Source organism: Brugia malayi (genome assembly GCF_000002995.4).
Source record: "Brugia malayi strain FR3 genome assembly, contig: Bm_v4_Chr3_scaffold_001, whole genome shotgun sequence".
Classification (NCBI taxonomy): domain Eukaryota; kingdom Metazoa; phylum Nematoda; class Chromadorea; order Rhabditida; family Onchocercidae; genus Brugia; species Brugia malayi.
In genome coordinates this window covers 6,449,543-6,470,140 of record NW_025062477.1, presented here as the reverse complement: position 1 = coordinate 6,470,140, position 20,598 = coordinate 6,449,543, and the positions used below count along the sequence as shown (strand labels likewise).

The 20,598-nt window shown below is 27.8% G+C and overlaps 2 protein-coding genes across 3 annotated transcripts; one reads left to right on the top strand and one right to left on the bottom strand.

Moving 5' to 3' along the window:
• Positions 1-11,723: 11,723 nt before the first annotated feature.
• On the bottom strand, positions 11,724-16,414 carry Bma-ekl-4 (Uncharacterized protein; the record flags this gene model as incomplete). Of its 2 annotated transcripts, XM_043080179.1 has the most annotated exons (13): positions 11,724-11,798; positions 11,976-12,122; positions 12,392-12,543; positions 12,720-12,855; positions 12,951-13,056; positions 13,487-13,620; positions 13,769-13,964; positions 14,064-14,179; positions 14,581-14,715; positions 14,929-15,078; positions 15,369-15,471; positions 16,013-16,128; positions 16,394-16,414. In XM_043080179.1, 13 exons carry the CDS (start codon positions 16,412-16,414, stop codon positions 11,724-11,726), a joined length of 1,587 nt encoding a protein of 528 aa, XP_042936113.1. The 2 variants fall into 2 exon arrangements, with proteins under 2 accessions (XP_042936113.1, XP_001900969.2); XM_001900934.2 differs by lacking the exons at positions 16,013-16,128; positions 16,394-16,414 and having other exon boundaries at positions 15,369-15,470.
• A 574-nt stretch (positions 16,415-16,988) lies between these two features.
• Positions 16,989-20,118, top strand: Bm12814 (Uncharacterized protein; the record flags this gene model as incomplete). The annotated part of the gene is made up of 7 exons (XM_043080178.1): positions 16,989-17,029; positions 17,674-17,809; positions 18,062-18,197; positions 18,759-18,904; positions 19,237-19,372; positions 19,616-19,707; positions 19,939-20,118. The coding sequence occupies 7 exons, from the start codon at positions 16,989-16,991 to the stop codon at positions 20,116-20,118; spliced, it is 867 nt and encodes a 288-aa protein (XP_042936112.1).
• Between the last annotated feature and the right edge of the window lie 480 nt (positions 20,119-20,598).

Sequence of the window (20,598 nt, the reverse complement as noted above, 5' to 3'; positions counted from 1 at the left end):
TGAGCTATTAAATATTAAATAAAAGAAAGTTTTTGAAAAAATAAAAAAAACGAACTTTTGAGAAAACAGAAAGCCTAAAGTTTGCTTAAAGGTGCATAAATTGACGCAGTGATAATTATTAAAGGACTGCATCAGCGAAGTTACTTCTTTTTTTAATGAAAAAAAAAAAAAAAAATGGAAGACAAATTAAAAATTAAAAAAGAAAGAGCTCAATAATTTGAACAACAAGTAGGAAATGATTAAAGATAAAGATAAGTTTTCAAATCTGTGATTTGCCATTTCAATACAATTTACTTGAGAAAGCTACAAAATCTGATATATCAATATTTTATGATATATGAATGTATATCAGTAGTTTGATAAAATTAATATAAATAGTTAAATAATATATCAATATTTTGATATTAATCTCTTAATAAAATTTTGAAATATCATAATTATGTTATTAAAATGTTTGGAAGATGTGCAGTAAATCAAAAAAAAAAACTTATTATCGTTAAATCATTAAAGCAAGTTACTTTGATTTCTATTATCAGTGGAATGGATTATGAGGTAGAGCGGTGATAACTTTGTCAGAGTTTAGAACCATTCTTGACGAAGAATTCAATTTATTTGAGTAAAAATCAATTGACACTTCAAACATTTACCTTATAATATTATTTAATTTGAATATTTTAGTCGGTATGAATATAAACTTCAAGAATAAACCGATTGTATCGAATTGATTCAAAAGAAAGCAACAAAAATTAATTTCGGTATCCTGATGAATTTCATTAACTGATCTCAATTTTAATGGCATTCGAATATTAAAATTTTCATTTCTTTTATAAAAATTGAATATTAAAAGAAAAAAAAAAGGAAGGCAAAGATTAATTTTGAACAGAACAGAACTGCATGAATTCTTATGGGACAAACCTTTTTTTTTTCTTTCTTAAATTTCTATTTTTTTAAACCGCCTATTGTTCACATGACAACAATGATAAACATGCACTTACTCAAATTGATGAGCAAAAATCACCTATGGCCTGTTTGTCGGGGACAAGGACAAAACCCAATTCTCCTATTCTCGGGTCTCTTTTTTTGTTCCACACCTAAACAAACACGTTTTTATCAGTCATCCAAGCAAAACAATTGAGAGTAAAGATGTTTACCAAATGTGAATATTTTCAAGCAATAAAAAATAAGGGAAAAAACGAAGGAATGAAAGGGTAAAATAAAAATTGAGAAGGGTAAAATATTTCAGGTGAAATACACCTTAATCAAAAGATAAATTTCCATAAGATAATAATCATTTTATAGGATAAACAATATGCATATGTAAATATTTAACTAATGAGATAATTGGAATATTTTGATATAACGAATTGATAAATAAGTATATATATTTTAGCTGAGAAAAAAAAAACAATTAATTAATTAATTAGTATGAAAAAACAACTCGGAAAAATACTGCTTCGCACGTTTGTAAAATTATTGTGAATAAGGCATAAAATATTCATTTCTTATAATAAAATTCAAAAAAAAGGATATTCTGATATTTCCTGTTAGTAATATGTAATATCAAAAATTTAGTTAAATATTGATCATATGGTTATTTAGTTATTATTTTTCTCATCCATTCTAATAGGTTTCTAAAATATCACTTAGTTAAGTGAGACTGAATGTTTTCTTTGACGAAACAATGATGAGTTAATTCATTAATGCTATTTTATTGAAGATTTCAACTTTTTTATTTTAGATTTTGAAGAAAACAAAAAGAAACAACAAAAAATTTTTATTGAAAAGTATTTTAAAAAAGTGGACAATCAATAAAAAGCTAAATATCCGTACATTGCAATCAGATGGTCCAGTTCATTTTAATTAGATAAGACAGTAAAAAAAAAAAAAAAAAAAAAAACTGATTTGAATTCATTTTAACAAGTTTAAGCTGAAAAGCAACCAAAAAAATCAATAATGAATTAATATGTTAAACCTATCTTTAATAAAACGATAAAATGATAAACAGTTGCTAACAAATTAGCAGTACTACCTATTAATTACAATGTAGATTAGTTGTTTAATGATAATTAATTATTTTATGCTGAAAAATTCTCATTTCCAGACATAGCATTTTAAGTTTTATCACATTTCAGTACATTTTATTTAATCAAATTAAATGTCCACTAAATCATATTTTAAATTTCAAAAATATATCATAGATATAAGTTTATATGCATATGCATAATTCATTTGTACTGTTTACATTTTCCCCAAAAAGAAGGAAAAAATATTGGAAGTATTTTGAATGCAGGGAAAACATATACTAATAGTGAACTTTTGTTCTTGAGTAACAGATGGCAATATTCGTCGCTTCCCCCCGGGAGAATAGAATCAATTCTTCCGGTCCCATATATCTAACTAACCAGTTAGTGTTCCTCTTTTTTTTTCTTTTTCGAAAGAATACGATTTTAAAAAAAAAAGAAAAAACTTGAATTGCATTTGAAAAAAAAAAGTTTGAGATATAACATTTCAATATTTTCTTATTTAAAGTTATAAAATTGTTGAATTATTAAAATAAAAAAAGAACACTTGGAAAAATGAAATAATTAAATTTGATTTTAGGATCGGAAATAATTTATGGATAATAAACATTTTGGTATTCATGCCATTACTGCCAGAAAGTAAGAATTAGCAAAAACAACTGTCTATCGACTGGCAGCTAGCATCTAGTACATAGCGGCTAATGCTTAGTATTTTACTTTTAACTGATGAATAAATTCTATAAATAGTGCTTAACTTCTTGAAATGTGTTAACAGGAGAGATATATATGACTTGCATTTGTGTTTAATCCGAAAAAAGCACAAAAATTTGCATTTTACTCCATATAACAGTTTCTATAATATTTCTAAGTTATATTTACTTTCTTTCTTTTTTGGTTTATTTATTTATTTAATAGTTTAATTATTTAGACAATAATTTGTAGAATATTATTCTAATTTTCGTTTAGTTGAATTTTATTTCTTCTATTACTTTGCTTAATTTTATTTGTGAGTCGAGACACATTAAACTGAAATCAGATTTGTGAAGTCATTTTTGAAATAAAAAACCTTTAATCATTTCATTTGATATCAAATATTGCTAAATAAAAAAGCATTGTATTGAGTTCAAATTTAAGTTATAATTTAAAGGAATAGTTTCAAAATTGCTTAATGCAATTGGACATAAGAAGAACAGATAAAGAATGATCAATATGGTCTAATTAAGACTGGCAAATGCTCAATAGAACATTTGAACTATGAATAAATGAAATATATTTGCATGGAAAAGGAAAAGAGGGTAATTTTTGTTTAAAATTACAGTAATCGAAAAATTGACAAAAATTTGAAATCTAATAAATTTGATCTTATTGCCAACTGGAGGAAGATGTTAAGACTGATTCGAGAAATCATTTTGAAACGGTAATATTAAATTTAATTAAATTTGACTAAATCTCGAAATTAAAAAAGAAAAATAATCGAAAACAATTTTGATATTAACGTTTTGACTAAACAAAGTAATTTGATAATTGCCATTGAAAATTTCATTTCAAAAGTTCGTGCAATGACACACTTATTTTGCATTTCACGCTGCACTTCACGCTGCACGTCTTGCTTAACTTCTGGATGATTCCAGTAATTTTTGCTGGTTTGAATTCATAGAAATAAGAAAGTGGAAACATAGTTCAAAAATTGACTATTTTTTCTATTTTGTCATTTTTTGTTTTTTAAAAAACAGTTTCCTCTTTTATATGAATCAAATTATAAGACTAAACTGATAAATCTAATTATAAAAATTTAGTATTTCTAAAAAATGAAAAGGAAAGAATAAAAGAAATAATGAAGAAGAAAGGATATTATTTGATGGAAGAGAAAGGGACAGAAAGAAAGAGGGAAGGAAAGAGAGAAAGAATGATGAGTGACAGATGGATAAGTACTACTACAATTTGTTAAAAATAAGCAAAATGATTCGTAAATGGAAGAAATCGGTCTTTTAGGAAAAATAATTTATAATATTGGTTGAATGAAAGTATTTCCTACGGTTTCCAAAGTTTATTGAGAGAGAAAATGCAAGTTTCAGGACTTTTGATAATATTCCCAGAGGAAAAGTTCTAAGTAAGTAAGTAAAGCGATGTGAGAAATTTCCGAAGCGCTTAAATCCACTGACTCTTTCCTTCATTCATTACTATTTTAGCACTTTCTCAACATACAACCATTAAATTTGATCTAAAAGGGTAATTAGAAAATGAAAATTCTCTGTTATATATTTGGCGCAGTGGTTAATCGCGGGATTATTTAAGTGAATATCTCGGGAATAGTGCATAATTGTCAAAGGTATCTTGAAATATTAAATCATTTTAAAATGATAAACAAAAAAAAAATAGTATGTTGATTTAATAGTATGTCGATTAGCTTACAATAAAAGCAAAAAAAAAAAAAAAAAAACATAAAAACTTTGGATAATTTTTCTTTTTTTTTATTTTTTTAATATTTGCTTGACAAAATAGGAAGGATTAAAACATAATGAGTGATAAGCTTTGATGATTTAAAAAAAAGAATTATATTTCCATCTACCATAATTTTCAATCAGTCAACAATGAAATCAGTCAACGCATGCGACATACATGACAAGCGCCAACTTTCCCAGAAATAAATGGATGGAAATGGTTGGAAGTGAATGAGAGAAGAGAAATTAAACAAGTTTTGAAGAAGTTTAATGCACAAAAATAATATCTAAATATTGAAATAAACAGAAATTTTGAATCAATTAGCAAACGAAAAATCCTTTTTGAATTTGTTGGCTAATTACTTACAACAACAATTGGCTCTCTTTTAAATGCTAAAGGTAAAATGAACGAGTAATAACATAAAAAGAAAGATTTCATCATTAAATAATAAAATGAAAAAAAATTTAATTAATGCTAAAGAATAAACAATAAAAACAAAGACAAAACATACTAATACAAGCAGTAAATATTTATGTGATTAAAATACACTTTGGTACTTTTTAATCTATTGAAATAAAGCAATTTGGTTGAAAAAAATTTGCCTTTTTTTTCAACAAAAACTGTTAATTTAATAATATTCATAGTTTAATCTTTTCATAAACAAAAATGAAATGTTTAAAATTTATTACCGAAATTAATTTATATTTGAATTAAAAAAGTTTTACATAGATTAAAATTCTCACAAACATTACTCATATTTATGTAATTACATGTATACTTCCTACAAAATAATTGACAGATACTTTATTGTAGAAAAGAATAGAAATTATTAGGGAAAGGTAATTAGGGAAAAAGTAAAAATGCAAACAATTTAAAATGACATTTGTGATCTCTTAAAAGATGCATACCAATCTCAATAGTTAAATGTTTTGGTTAATTTCGAGTGAGAAAATTTCTAAGTAAACAGATGAGAGCAAATATTAATCTCAAAATTGCTTTGACAATTAAAAGGCTAAAAAAAGAAATTAAATTTTAAGTTATTTATCATTTATTTGTTTTTCCAATTTCTGACATAAAATGAAATAATCGTAAACTGAAATATCAAAATTGGAAATTTTTAACTGACTTTAAAGTAAAATTATAAATCCTTAGCAAAAAAATTGAATGGAATAAAACAAAATTACTTTAAAATATGCAGAATCACTCAAATAAAATGGATGTAGACTTAAAAGATTAAATTTTCTTTTTTTCTCCAAAAAAGGATTAAATTTTCATACACATGCATTTTCATTGTATTCAGAATAAAAAAAAAAGTATTTAAAATACAATAAGCATCGGAATAAATTCTATTCATTCGAAAAAAGGCATCGAAATTGGATTAAAAAAGTTGGATGAAAAATTTTTATTATTCTTGAAAAAGAAAAATGAAAAAGTCATATTGAATGTTATACGTATATATTCACTTAGTAATATTTCATAGCAAAACTATAATTTTAGACGAAAAATTTTTTAATTTTTCTTTTTTAAGGAATGAAAAACCTCAAATATAAAGAAATTGACCTTTTATTGTTGGAATATCATTCTTGTATTGGCGACAAGTTTCATTTTACTGCAACAAATGTTGGAAGCAGGAATTATGTTATTAGCAATGCTATTTATGTTTTCTCTCAAATATCTATCTATTCCGTTCTGTATCCGTTTGTTCATTTTTTCCGGATTTCTTCATGGAAAAAACAAAATGTTATTTTTCTACATTTATGGTTTGAATTTAGGTAAAAATTGCTACAATGAAATTAACAATTAATCATACTAAAATGTGGATTTCAAAATTAATTTGAAAATTGTCGAAATATTATTTTAGCAATAATTCCACGATACATTTCAATGCTTTAACATCCACAATTAAATGTTTCAAACTTATGGAATTCCTTCTAATTCGATAAGATAATGAATAAATCTTTAAATAATTAATAACTTAATAAAACAATTATTAACCAAGCAATAATTCAATTACAAACTGTAAGAAAAGTTGAAACAGTGGCGTATTTGTCACAGTGATTAGTTCATTTAGATTAAATATGCTATAAAATTCGTTCTAGCAGAAATGATAAGAAAAGGAATGAATGATATAAAAATGCAGCAAATAGCAAGTAAATTTGCATGCTACAAAATACTTTCCTCTTTTTGCTAACATCAATAAGCTTTCTAACAAAAGAGAATATGTAATTAGCTTACTTGAAATTCCCTATTTCAATGTAGAAAGAATGAAAAAGAAGCAAATTTTAATGAAAAAATATAAAAAAGTAGTAATAGCAGCAGTAACGAAGATTGTTGAATGATATCACAAAGTGCTTTACTTCAAAGGTAAACTTACTTTTTTCTTCTTTTTTTTCTGTTTCATAATTTTTGAAAAATTCGTTTCCATAGAAATTTAAAGAAAGCTATCGAAGTAGAATTCAATTTTGCTAGCCTTCATCTATTATTTTTTCCTTATTATGACTATATTTTCCTAGACCACTTCAATATTGCTTATTTTGTGCCCAACAATCAAGACAAGCATTTTTAAACACATTTCTCATAATCAGCCTAATGATTTTATTTTTTCATTTTATATCAATTGAAAAATCATTTTGTTCAAAATGGAAATAAAATAGAATAATGAAATTCTCAGCAAAACTGGAAATCATAGCACAATAAGAGCATAAAAAATATGCCAATTAACGAATTGATAAGCTTTTTTAAATCAAAAATTTCAATGAATGAAAATTTAAACCAATGAAATATGATAGCATTTTACTAAAGTTCATTAATAGTAACACTTTAAAATAGACGATTGAAAAATTCGTGGAATTTTTCACGACAACTACTATACTTACTGTTAAGCTTAAAAATCTTGCACTTATATTATTAGCCAGAATAACTCACTCACAATAGCATTATATACGATTCATTTAAACATTTAACAGATCTATTCAGTTCTTCATTTTTGTAAATTAGAAATTTAATGGAAACAGACATGATGAGGAGAAAAGTACCACTTGAAGATAAGTGATTGAAGTTTGTGAGTAATTAGAGCATAAGAATATTATCAAAGTAATTCGCATGCAAATCTTTTACACTTCAATAATTTTCTTAAAAGATTAAACAAAGCCAAAAAATGATTTCATATTACATTCTGCTTTTAAAATTCTGAAGATACCATGTGTGCATGTGGATATAATAATACCTCCAGAATATTTGACTTCAAAAATGTTAAATTAATAAAATTAACTTAGAATTAAAAGGCTGAAATAATCAATTGCATTTTTATAAGACCGGAAGCGCTCATCGTATTGCTACTGAATTGAATTAAGAAAAAGAAAACAAAATGAAGTGAAGTGAGCATAGGTCCAAGATTAGAGTAGCATAAAGTAAAATCAAAAATGTACTCATAGCAAATGCATCTGTCATGTGTCCTTTCAATCAAGCAATTTTTACAGTTTTATTTATTGCAAACACTGAAATGGAGGCATCGATCAAATGGAAACACAAAATAGGAAAATAGTGTGAGTGTTGATGAGAGGGAAATAGGAGAAATATGTGTGAAATTAAATGGAATCGGAATGGAGGGAAGTATTTAATTAAACTATTGTCAATATTTAAATATCAAAATAAACTATCACTGAACTTTATGCATTTCAAAATGCTCTAAGGATAATGAATGAGTAAGCGTACTTAAAGAACAATTATACTTTATTTCTGTCACTAATTTCTTAAACAAATCATATTTTCAAAAAATGTCAAGCGCATATTTTTCGAAATTTTGAAATAAACAACAAAATGAATTAAAGCGAAAAGTATTACTTAAATCTAGATTAAAATTCAAAATTAAAGTTTCAAATTTAATTTGGCAACATGAAAACGATGAAGTGATGAATAAGCTTCAATAATCCGAAAATCAAACTTTTGAATTTAGTTAAGATTACCAATAATTTCAAAATGTTTCGTTTTTTCCTTTCTTTCTTGCTATCGGTAGAATTAAATGTTTTTTCTTTTCATTTTCTAACTTTTTTATTTGTTACTCAAATTTTCGAAAATATATTTGTTGGTTGTGTTGTGCTATGTGTAATGGCTTCCCACTATAGCCAAAAACCGGTTTTGCTAGTGTATTTCGATTAAATTACGCATGAAGCAAACATTTCATTGGTTATTTTTCAGGTTTGATAAATTTCAATCAAAAAAAAAATATTGAATTATTGCAAAATTTATTTATCTAACTTTCCTTCATTTTATTAATGTTGCAACATACCATTAAATAAATTATATGTATTATAATTATTATTACGAGTTATTATAGTAATCATCGTGATTACAGTTTTTACTATTTTTTTTTTATAAATGGTTATAATATGGTCATTTTCTTGTTGCAAACAACTGATATGTATCATAAATGTGATTGCATTTTAGTGCAGTGGTTGTAGTGATTATAGTTCATGTATTGCAATTATCTTTTTTATGAAATGCTTAACTAATACTTATTAAGGTAATTATTGAAATAAAATTAAGAATAAAACAGATCAGTTAAGTTGAAATAATTTTGTGTTTAGAAACTTAAATTAATCCATCAAATTTAATAGATGCAATCAAAATGAAAAATTTGATATTTATTACAAAGAAGCCAGCCAATACATTATTGATTGAGCAGAGATAACGAGGAGACTGTTATACCAAAAAAGGTAATAAATAATGAAAACGACCCATCAAAGAAAAGTAACAGTTTGATAGTATGCACATAATTAAAGAACTGTGTAATTAATTAACTGTTGAAATAATAAAAATTATTAATCACGTAAGATAAGATCGGAAAGAGTTTTTACCAAAACGAAGAATGTGAATAATAACAAAGTTAAATCAGGTGGTTAACTTAAACTTTGTCTTTTTCGTAACCCTAACACCTACAAAACCTAGTTTCAACTTAATTAATGGCAGTTAACTTTTCAACTCATCCAATATCTATTAATGTTAAAAGTAAGAATAAATAAAATCAATCAGTCAACAAGAAGACTTCCATAATATTTATTGTTGTGATAAGTTGCGGATGAGAAAAGGTAGAAGAGAGGAATGAAGAAATGATTAGTTGTCACTTCAAGCCATAATTCAGGAAAACTGGAAAGCATTCATCCCGAATGGAAGAGGAGACATATGTGCACTGAATATTCGATATGCCTTTTATAACTGATAGAGCACTTATCTCAGTTATGGAAATTACCAAATGAGACGATTTTGTTTCGAATTGAGTGGAATAAAATGAAAGAAAATGAGGATTGTAATATGTAATATTAATTAATATTTGTAGGTTAGATAAATAAATGTGCAAAGTGCAACAAATTAAGAAATGAATTTTTGGTTCTTATTATATATTATTAGTTTTCATCTCATTAATTTTCCTTATCATAAGGTTTATCTTTGCTTCTTTCTTCTTATCAGTCTATGAATGAATGCAAATGATATTAATAATGCTAATGCGAATGCAAAGTAGCTTTTTATTTGATAAAAAAACATAAATATGTCATACTTTTTATTTAATACAAACTAAAATACGCCAAATTTCTTGTCAAATCTTTCACTGAGTGATAACAGCATAGTGTTTGCATGATTTCAATCTTTGTCAAAATTATCAAAATAATAATTTCACTTACAAATTGTTAGTAAATTTACAATCCTCTTATAGTAATCAAATATAATAATATTAGAATAGCTATGTCTGTCATCATAAAAATTGACTAATATCATTACATGATGCAATATTTTTAGAATTTCAATGAGCATTTTTTCACCCCAAGCATATTCTATCAAGCATCATAAATAAAATTTGACGTTCATTTTACGAGAAGATTGCTTGTAGCAAAAAAGGAAGAAGAAAATATGCTTTATTTTAAAAAAAAAGAAAATATTTTAAGTTCAAAACTTAAAATTAATACAAGAAAAAGGAAAAATTGAAACGGTTTTCATTTATTTTGTCATTTTTCTTTTTTTTGAAATGAAAATTGAGGAGATAAAATCAAATAAATAAGTGGAAGATAAAAAATAGTAATAGAATGAAACAATTGTGGTTATACTTTAAAATTAATAAAGGAAAAGGATAAAAATAAAGAAGAAGATAGGTGGAGAAGTATGATGAAGAGAATGTTTTGATGAATTGTAATATTAATAGCACATAGTATAGAAACAATTGCCACAGTTATTGTTATGGAATGGGAGAATAGGTGAGAGTGTAAGAGATAAGAGTTAAGAGTAAGGTATGTTGAACAGAAATGAAATTTCAAACAATTATAAACAGCAAAGATAAATATGTTTTCCAGAAATATTGCATTTCCAAGTGCAAAAATATGCTTTCAAATGTAAATGTTCTCTTGCAAAACAAACTAGATGGATAAAAAATAATAGACAGCTTTTTTCTCAAACTTCATAATTCATTGATCAAAACGAAAGGCTTTACAAAGGCCTTTTTCTTATCAGTTCTTTACATTGAAATATCCAAAATGGTTATCGTAAGATTGATTACTTAGTTTTCATTGAGACGGATGCTCAGATCTTTAGAAATCTAGCCACAAAGTCATCGCAAAAGTCGGATATAGTTTGATTATTGCAAATGAATGGAACTCCATGGTGTGATATTTGCAAGTCAATTATATTTCTCTCTCCTCATGACGATTGCAAAACTGTTCATCTTGTTTTAGCATAATTTTTTTATTTTAAATTAATGGCTTCTCGAAATCTTTTCAAGCTCAGTGTGTGAATTTTGCAACTTTCATATCAAAAATTTGAACAGTGAACATCTTAGGGTTTTTTGATATCGATAGCGTGTTAAAAAGTTAACAACTTCGTCGAAAGTCTGTAAACCATTGCCTACTAAAAATTCTTCCAGAAAACTAATCTTCTCAACACCCTATTATTCATTCTGCCAAATTTCGTTTACAGTCATTTACAACATTGAATGCAACGAATGCATATGAAGTAATGCAAATTAATTAGAAACACACATTAGCGAAGCAAAATATAAATCAAAGCAATTAGTCAAAATTCCTTGGCATGTATAAGTTTCTTTCTCATCATTTTAAGTTCTTTACCAGTTTTTGATGAATTGAATTAATCATGAATCACATTAATCTAAAGATATAAAATACAAAAAAAAAAAATTGCACAGTTCAATTCACGACTCTTCCAACCGGCTCAAATACAATATACAGATCATGCAATTTCTAAAATCTACTAAGTGTTTCAGGACTTCCGAAGCCTCCGATTATCGACTGGCGATGGAGAAGTTGATGAAGATGGTGCTTTGCGTTTTCTCATCTGTAAAGATGGAGTTACTAATTAAGAAAAAATAAAGTGAAACAAAAAATTTTATAACATCCTGATTTTAGAAAGAAAAGATTAAAACAAGAAGAATATGTTTTCAAAATATAATGGAGAAACAAAACTAAAGTGAAACTACTGATTTTTGAAAAAAATAAAGCAATATAATAATACCGTCTGCGGTAAGGAAGTGGTCAATTCAATCATATCAGTGATTGTTCGGCTCGTCGTTGGTGCACCCTCAGTACCTAATTGCGGTGCATCCGTAACACTTGATTCACTTGCTGTTCGTACCCTCATTCTGGGCTCAATATCGAAAGTCTATAAAATGACAAATAAAGTCCAACTTATAGACATGAATTTTTGATTAAAAACCTCCAGTTATTCAATCAGAAGAAATCAGCAATGGTCTGGAATCAAAGAAATTATTTTCCTATCAGCCGATGTTTCATTTGTTCATTGGTAACTGATCTGTTCAAATTTATTGTTTAAGCTAGAGCTTATCCACGTCATATTTATAACAGTGAAATCCAAGTTCCACTTTAAACCACTTGCACTGAATATTAGCAACAAAACAAATATAAGCTAACCTTTCCACTTAAAGCATTATAACGTGTTCTTAGTGACTCTAACTCAAATTCAGCTGAATGCAATGAATGCTTCAGTTCTTGCAGGAGCACAATACGAGCTCGAAATTCGTTATAACCTTTCACAATATCTGCCACTCCGAATGGTACCAAATCTTTAAAAAGTATAGAAACTTGTTTAACAGTCTTGTGTGAAATCTTCTCGTCTGATCGAATTTTGATGAAACTCAGTGATTCTAGTTTTCCTTGAAAAAGATGACACAGATCTGGGAAAAAAGTAGGTTTAATTACATGAAATCATCAAAAATAACTATCAAAATAACAAAGTTACCAAGTTTGAGCTTTTCAATGACAGTTTCAATATTTTTCAATTTTTTCTGTCCTATATTAGTTGGTAATTTCATTTCTTGACTCCTCAAATGTGCGCCAGCGCTTCGGAATTCCGGAAATCGTAGATTTGAGTGATCCTAAAATATCATTCATTTAGTTCCACACTTTCATTTTGGTAATTAGAAATCGTACCGCAGAATTACTGTAAAAAAACAAACAAAAAAACTGTTACCTGGATAAATGATGCACTAATGGAGGGATTTGGTATAGACGAAGTCTTGAGCAGTCGAGACTTGTGAGATTTTTTCATATTAGAGCTGGGAACAACAGATACAGTACTGCAAAAGAAAATTCAAATAATAAACTAGAAATGTTTACGTTACAAATCCAAGCTTTTTAACTTGCTCCTATTCATTAATTCCTTACTGGCTATCAGTTCACAATTTTTGATTCGTATTTCTACTTTTCATCCTTTTCTCATTCTATCGCCTTAAACTTACTAACAAAATTACAAAATTTTAGCAAATACATATACCAAACAAAATCAGATATAACATGCTAAAATAACAAATTCATTAAAATTCACTGCAATACCGATGCAAAATAACAAATATAATGATAAAAAGATATTAAATTGAAGATAACGGAGAGGAAAGGTAACAAAGATGTACAAAAAGTAAAAAAAAAAAAAAAAAAACTGAAGCTCAACACGGCAGTCCTTAATGAGAAATTAAATGGAATTCAAAGGATTTTACAAATACAACTTACGAAGTGGATGGCGATGCAGGTGTTCTTTCACCTGCAGTGATTAATTTTTGGAGGTCTTGAGCTTTCCTCTCACGCTCGCGTTTACGTACCTCAATTTTCTTTAACTCAGCAATCAACATTTCTTCTTCTTCGATCTGAAAACACTTTCAAATGTGTCGACAGTAACATTTCACCAATTTAAATACCACAGCAAAACATGCAAAATTTCCAATGTAGTTTCTGCCTTGAAGTTACCTTCCACATTTTAGGTCGTACTTCTAAAATAAGAGCATGAAAAGTTACCTGCTGTTCTGTACGATTCCACTGTTTTATCAGTTGTTCTTTCCGTCTCTTTTCATGTTCCGCATCATAATATAGCGCATCTGCAGTTTCATTTTTCAATGCGTGCAGTTCATTTATTGCATTATAAAACCGTTCCTTCATCTCTTCCATAGTACGACGAGTTGAACCTTCCCACCTGTCTACAATAATTACCCACCTGCAAAAACTTCAACATTAGCAAGAGATCACTGTCAGAGTACTCCTAAACACAACTTTATTGAATTTGATTTCAACCGCAATCAACTTAGCTTCACACCTTAAATCAAAACGCCGACAAAGATCGAACAGATGGCGGGTATCCCTTTTGCTCCATTTTGCGGAATTTAAACATTTGTCATATTCAGCATCAGTGAATGTTGGCACATTGATAACCTAAATCTTCACAATAAGCTATATTACGAATTTCGTCGAATATCACATTTTATAAATAACGAACATAAAATACACTCAAGACAATGTACAATTCAGAAGTTAAACTGATAAAAATTAAGCATTACAGTAATGGAAATATTCAACAAAAGCAATATGAATAGAAGCTAAAAACATAAACCATACACCTTAGAGTTAAACAGTTGTTAGGAAAACCTTTACGAAACCATATCAGCAGTCACAAATGCCTGTTTGCTATTTTACATTGAAAAGTCAAGCGATGTATGTCTTGTGTGAATAACAACCAGAAAACGGTCAGATGATGATGCCTGTGTGGATGCATGTTCCACAAACTGATAAAGAGAAACCATAGAATAAACATGAAGAAAAAAAAAATAGTACACCTTGTTGAATCTAGCAAATGGGTAAACATCATCCACTTTATCCGCCCGTTTCCAATGATTTAATTTCAAGCCATCGGTACGAGCAGCATTTTCAAATGGAGTCCATTCCCATGGCCGAACACGCTTCATACCAATCTTACACAAAAAGTCATTATACAAATTAATCGAAATTTATAACATTATACATTCACCTATAATTAAAACATTATATCAAACAAAAAACAAAAAAAAAAAAAAAAATCATACGACAAAGATTAACTCAAAATACGTGCACCCAAGGAATAAATTCACCAAAAAACCTAAATCTTTTCTAAATTTCTCTCTTCCTTTTTATTTGAAAACCCTTACTCGAGCTTTCTGATGACAGTAGCCGGTGTTTTTAGTAGTTGTCGGCATAAGAGCCGCAAAATTCCGTTCTCGGTCCAACAAATTGTATAATTCACGATGCATACCTTCTGGTCGCTTGAAATATGCATCACTACGGTGTGATTTCTTATGCTGTAACGAGCACTCACGAGTCAATTTAAATCCCTCGAATGAAAGTTGAAATTTGAATAGCTGGCGATGATTTCTTTATTTCAATTTGGAAATCTGTGGAAAATACAACATATTAAGCTGAATATAAATCTCGCTTCATGCAAATCTATAATTACTTAAAATCAGTATTCATTTTCATTCAATGATCAATGTTTGGCATAACATCTATTCGTCGAATGTTTAATATTTAAATTATACATATAATTACTTGAACTGACAATAAATAAACAAATTCGACAATAAAACAAAACCTTCCGATCAACATCTGTTAAGCCACCAGCTGGAATTAAGCCATCGTCCTTTCCTGCACTGCTGCTTAAGCCAAGGATGTCCTGCGCATCCGCTGTATTCATCCTAAAAGCCATATAAGATGTATGGCAACATATTTACCGCCGACATTTGCCCAATCATTTAACTATGAATTTTGATTGAAAATAATCTAAGACAAATTTTATATTTCACAGTGTCCAACTATATTTTTCAAAGCGTTGAAAATTCATTTATTTTTTCCTGGAGCGAAGATATTCAGATCACAGCACATTACCACTTATCATTTAATACTATAAATGATCACTGCCTACACAGCTCCAGCCATTCAATATGAAAAGTGAAGTAATCAGTTAATTACAAAAACATAAACGAATGATACTCTCATCACAACTATAAACTAACGAACTTCCCATCTCTATACTTTTCTCACTACAAGTATTCACTATTTAGCATTTCTTTCAATCCCTGCGCACTGCCCTTCACAAATGTTTAACAATCTATGGCACTCCCCTTCACCAGCACACTCCCTCCCCGCTCTACACATGGACAACAATCTCAAACGATAACAAACTCATCAAACACACATACTATCTCTCTAAAAATTAAGCCGTCACAACATACAAACCATATTGTCTGTGTTACCGTGACAGGCTCGGTTTGATTGACTTCAGATCTCTGTGATTCAATTCTTAGAACTTGCATTTTCCTTCTGTTTGATTTTTCTTCAGTAATTGCTCGGATCTAAACTGGCTTTTCAAATTAATTCTGACAAATTAAACTTGATCAATTAATTCAAATAAATAATCATTGATATTTGATTGTAAGACCCACAAAGTTCATTTTCTATCATTTAACAAATGGGATTGTTTATCACATTATATTCAACAGTTATGCGAATTTCTAATATTGCCAAACTCTAAAATATTATAAAGGATGTGTCCGATGCAAAACCTTTGCAAATTATATGCAGATGTTTGAACTCACATATTTCCAATATAATGTTTACCTCATTAAATCCTTTATACATTGTTTCCAGTCTGATGTTTGTCACCTTAAATCACCTTTTTTGTCTTATTTACATTACTGTATGATGACCTTTGAAACTTAGTAAAGGTTTTATTAGGAACACTTCCATCTTAATTATACTTATGTAAATACACAAAGGTAAAGTTCAACTTATCTAAGGATTTCCACTACTCGTATTTTAATTTTCCTTTACAAAATTTATTGTACTTTTATTTCTATTTATAAAGGAATTGTATTCTTGCCTTATCTCACACTATGAACATCTAGATCAAACGAGTCTCCCCGAGATCAGGGAAAGAGAAATTCTCCAAGAGAAATTATTAACCTTCTCTAACTTTTACTCCGAAAGATTATTTCCCAGAACAGTGATCAAACAGCAACCATCATCGTATGATCAATTTTGAATTCAAATTCTTCAAAAACGAAGTAACCACTTTGTTTATTAAAACTTCTGAGAGTTACGCACTAATTTACATATTGTGGAAATTTATATTAATGAATTGGAATATAAATGAAATAAAATCAAACAAACTGGTCATTTTGTTTATTCATTGTATTTGTTAGGCGATCTCTCTATGCCAATTAGTGAATATCTAACTACTGGTACGCAAGAAAAGTATCATTTTGATCGCGGATCAAATTATCTCAGAAATTTCTGCAGACGAGATAAAAGGATTGATTGCTAGATAGATATAAATTTTTGCCTTTGCATTTTAGAAGTTGGCAGGCTTATACTTTGTTTATCTTTCAAAACAGTCTCTAAGATGAGCATTTGAAGGACTTTTCAAAATGGCATAATAAAGTTGAATTTTCACATATACTCTCCAAAAGTTTTTCTAAACAATTTTTACCAAAAAAGCATTTAAAATACTACGAAGTATTGTAAAAAAGATTTGTTAGATTGGGAATGGTAAAGATTTGCTTCTAAAGCTTTCAGAAGTTTCTTTACTTAGTTTTGTGGCTCAAATGTTCCTAGCTTGCTTGTCAATTTAATTTGAAAAATAAACAATAAATACTAAGATAAACGTAAAATCAACAATAAAGCACACAAAATAAACAATAAAACAATAAATGGTTAAAAATAAACAATAAACAGATTTGTAGGAAATGACAATTTTCCGAAAACAAATACATCGCCAAAAAACGCCAGCTTAAAGAATTTAGCAGCGTAAATTTTTTTAAAGTGAAATCTTATGAGTTTTTTAAAAATAGTAAGGAATGAAACGTTGGTATTTTATTAAATAATTACGAGTTATTCAGAAGTAAAGATAGCAAAGTAAAGGATGAAAATGAGTTAAAAAGGAAAGAACTGGAAAGCTCAGCTGCCAAAAAAAGCTCTCTTCGCAATTTGACGAAAATTCGCAATCTACTTAATATATCACTTAAAATTCGAAAAGTATAGTTCTGTTTTTTCCCAAATTTAATAAAGCGCAAATCTGCAACATATCAAAATAGTTGCACAGATACATAAACGAATAATATTAGCTACATTGACTATGCTTATGTTTTATTAGAATAACTTCAACATCACTTTTACTTTTATCGATTATTTCAATGATTTCTTAACAGGAATTTTCATATTCTTGAATTTTAAATCTATTATACATGTCATCGATGCAAATGTTAAATTATCACTGTTATTCTTCAGGGAAAAAAAATACCGAAACCATTGGAACGTTTGGAAGAATCAGTAGTGGAAGATGGCGAATTAGGTAAAGAGCCATCTGATCAATTAAAAACTAAATCAAACGAAGATATTCAAAAAAACATATTAACAAAAACAGGTATAATATCACTTGATTAAAATTTGAATAAAACTAATTACAACTGTATGATTATATTTTTATCCAAATACTATAATGGAAACTGTACATACTTGGAAATGTAGCTAACTGTCCATCAATATGTAATAGCTATCAAATACCGGCGAAGTTGACAGTCATTAGTTTTGATAAATAAAAAAAAATTCATATTTTGGTAATATCATTTCCTTCTATTAGTCTTTTCTACGCTTAATATCTGATTGTTTGTCTAACTGTCGGTATTTCTTCATCGAACAAATGAACGAACTTTGTCACCAAGACAATATGGAACCATAATTTTGTCACGTTTTCAAATAAAGGTATAAATTCAAAAAAAGCATTTCAATAAAAAAAAAAGAGAAAACTATTAGCAAATAAAAAAAGTAAAAAGTCATGTACGATTTAGCAAATTTGTTTGCATATTCGTATTAAATGATGATATTGGCATGATTTCAGAAATCAACAATTAATTATTAATAAAATCCATTTTTCACCTTCAAGGAAAGTTTAATTAAAAACTAGCTTTAAGTTTTAATCAAATAGATTCTGTTCCCTTACTTGATCGAACACAATCTGACGTTACACTACAAGAAGCGCAAACAGCGAAGCAAATACCTGCGTCATTACATTTACCACTCCCGAACGAATCTACATATATTTTGGATGACGATCGTACACAAGGGACAGCGGTTCATTTAACTTGGATATTACATTTAACATGAAAAACTTGAAAAACTTATGATGATAGGAAGCCTTTTTACATATTTCACAGTGTAAAATGAAGACCTACAATTTTAAAATGTCTAATTTAAAGTTGGACTAATCAAAGTGAATCTTAAAATTAAAATATTACATTGGATTTAGAAGAAAATTGGTATTGGTAAGTGCAAGTCTGAGTGAGGTTATTTCCGACTTTCCTCCGACTATGCTTAATCTGAAGAATACAATATTATGGCCGTTAATAATCTTCCAACTTCGTTCTTTACTCAATTTTCACTTTCACATATTATAGTTCTTGCAGGCGCCTCTGCATTACGATCCAAAAATTCTGGAAGTGAAAGTGAAACGCCGAATACGACTTTATGCTAAAATATCATTCTGCATGACATTTATAATCTTATCAATAACATTTATTATTTTCATTATTGCTATGTTCGGTAAATTAAGAATTTAAAAATTTCTACTTGCAGCTTTCAATTCTTCTTCATATATTTCAATGAATCCATATAGCACTTAATGATAATCTGAATATTTCATTTCAAATGTTAAAAAACATATAACAAAAGGCAGATCATCTATTAATTAAATTTTCAAATTGCCAAATATTGAGTTTTAAACTTAGTTGAAAATATATTAAATTAATTTAATCAGCCAAATTTATCATCGTAATCATTTTTCAGGTTGGTGGATTTCATTTACAGCATATGGGATGCTTAATTCTGAGCGTTTAATTCGATTGGAAAATGATGAACATAATTTACTAATGAGACAGGTTAATTAATTTATTAGTTCTAAGCTTGTCATGTTTGCAATGCAATGTAATACAATAAACTTGAATTTAATTCTAAAAGTTGATGTTGATGTTTTTGTTTTTGTTGGTTAATATCAATTGAACAAATGAAAGAAATGAAATTTTCTATGTCTCTATTTCTATTTAATTAATCAATAAATTCATTGAAGTTATAAATAGATAAGCATTCAAATTTAAAAAAGTTTATTTCAGATTGCATCAGCAGATGGTATGAGGCATCGGTGTAACTATCAAGAAATTTCAACTTTACCATGGAGTTCGTGGACAGAATGTCTTCGAAGTACGATGCAATCAGTCCAGTGGAGATGGCGAAATCTTTCATATGGATTATATTTTGTAGATCAACAGCTCATTAATATCAAAGGGTGTTAATTAAAATTGATATTTAAATTATTTGTGCAATACATCCATGTTTTCATCAACTTTAATTATTAATTAGTGTCATTTTGTTAAAGAAATTCTTCTAGTGGGTTAATTTTCTGATAGAAATAACAACCAATGGAAAAAAACCAAGCAAGATTGTTTTTTATAGAAAAAAAAAAAAAAAAAAATATTGATTGAGAGTAAATCAAATTATAGCTCAATTACAGTTAGGTTTAAAATTTAATCATGAAATTAGAATTATTCAAAGGTCTCCATGCTTTTAGTAAATAACGTCCTAACGTTCTCTTTCATCGATTTGAAAATTTCATTTGCTTGTCTTTTTGTTTACCAGATGATGAGAGCAGTAGTAGTAGTAATATCTAAATCTTCCTTTTTTTGACTTTTATTTAAATAATAAAATTTTATTTGACTTTAAATGAAATTTTCCTTTTTGACGAATCTTATCACTTGTCACTAATCAATGTTATT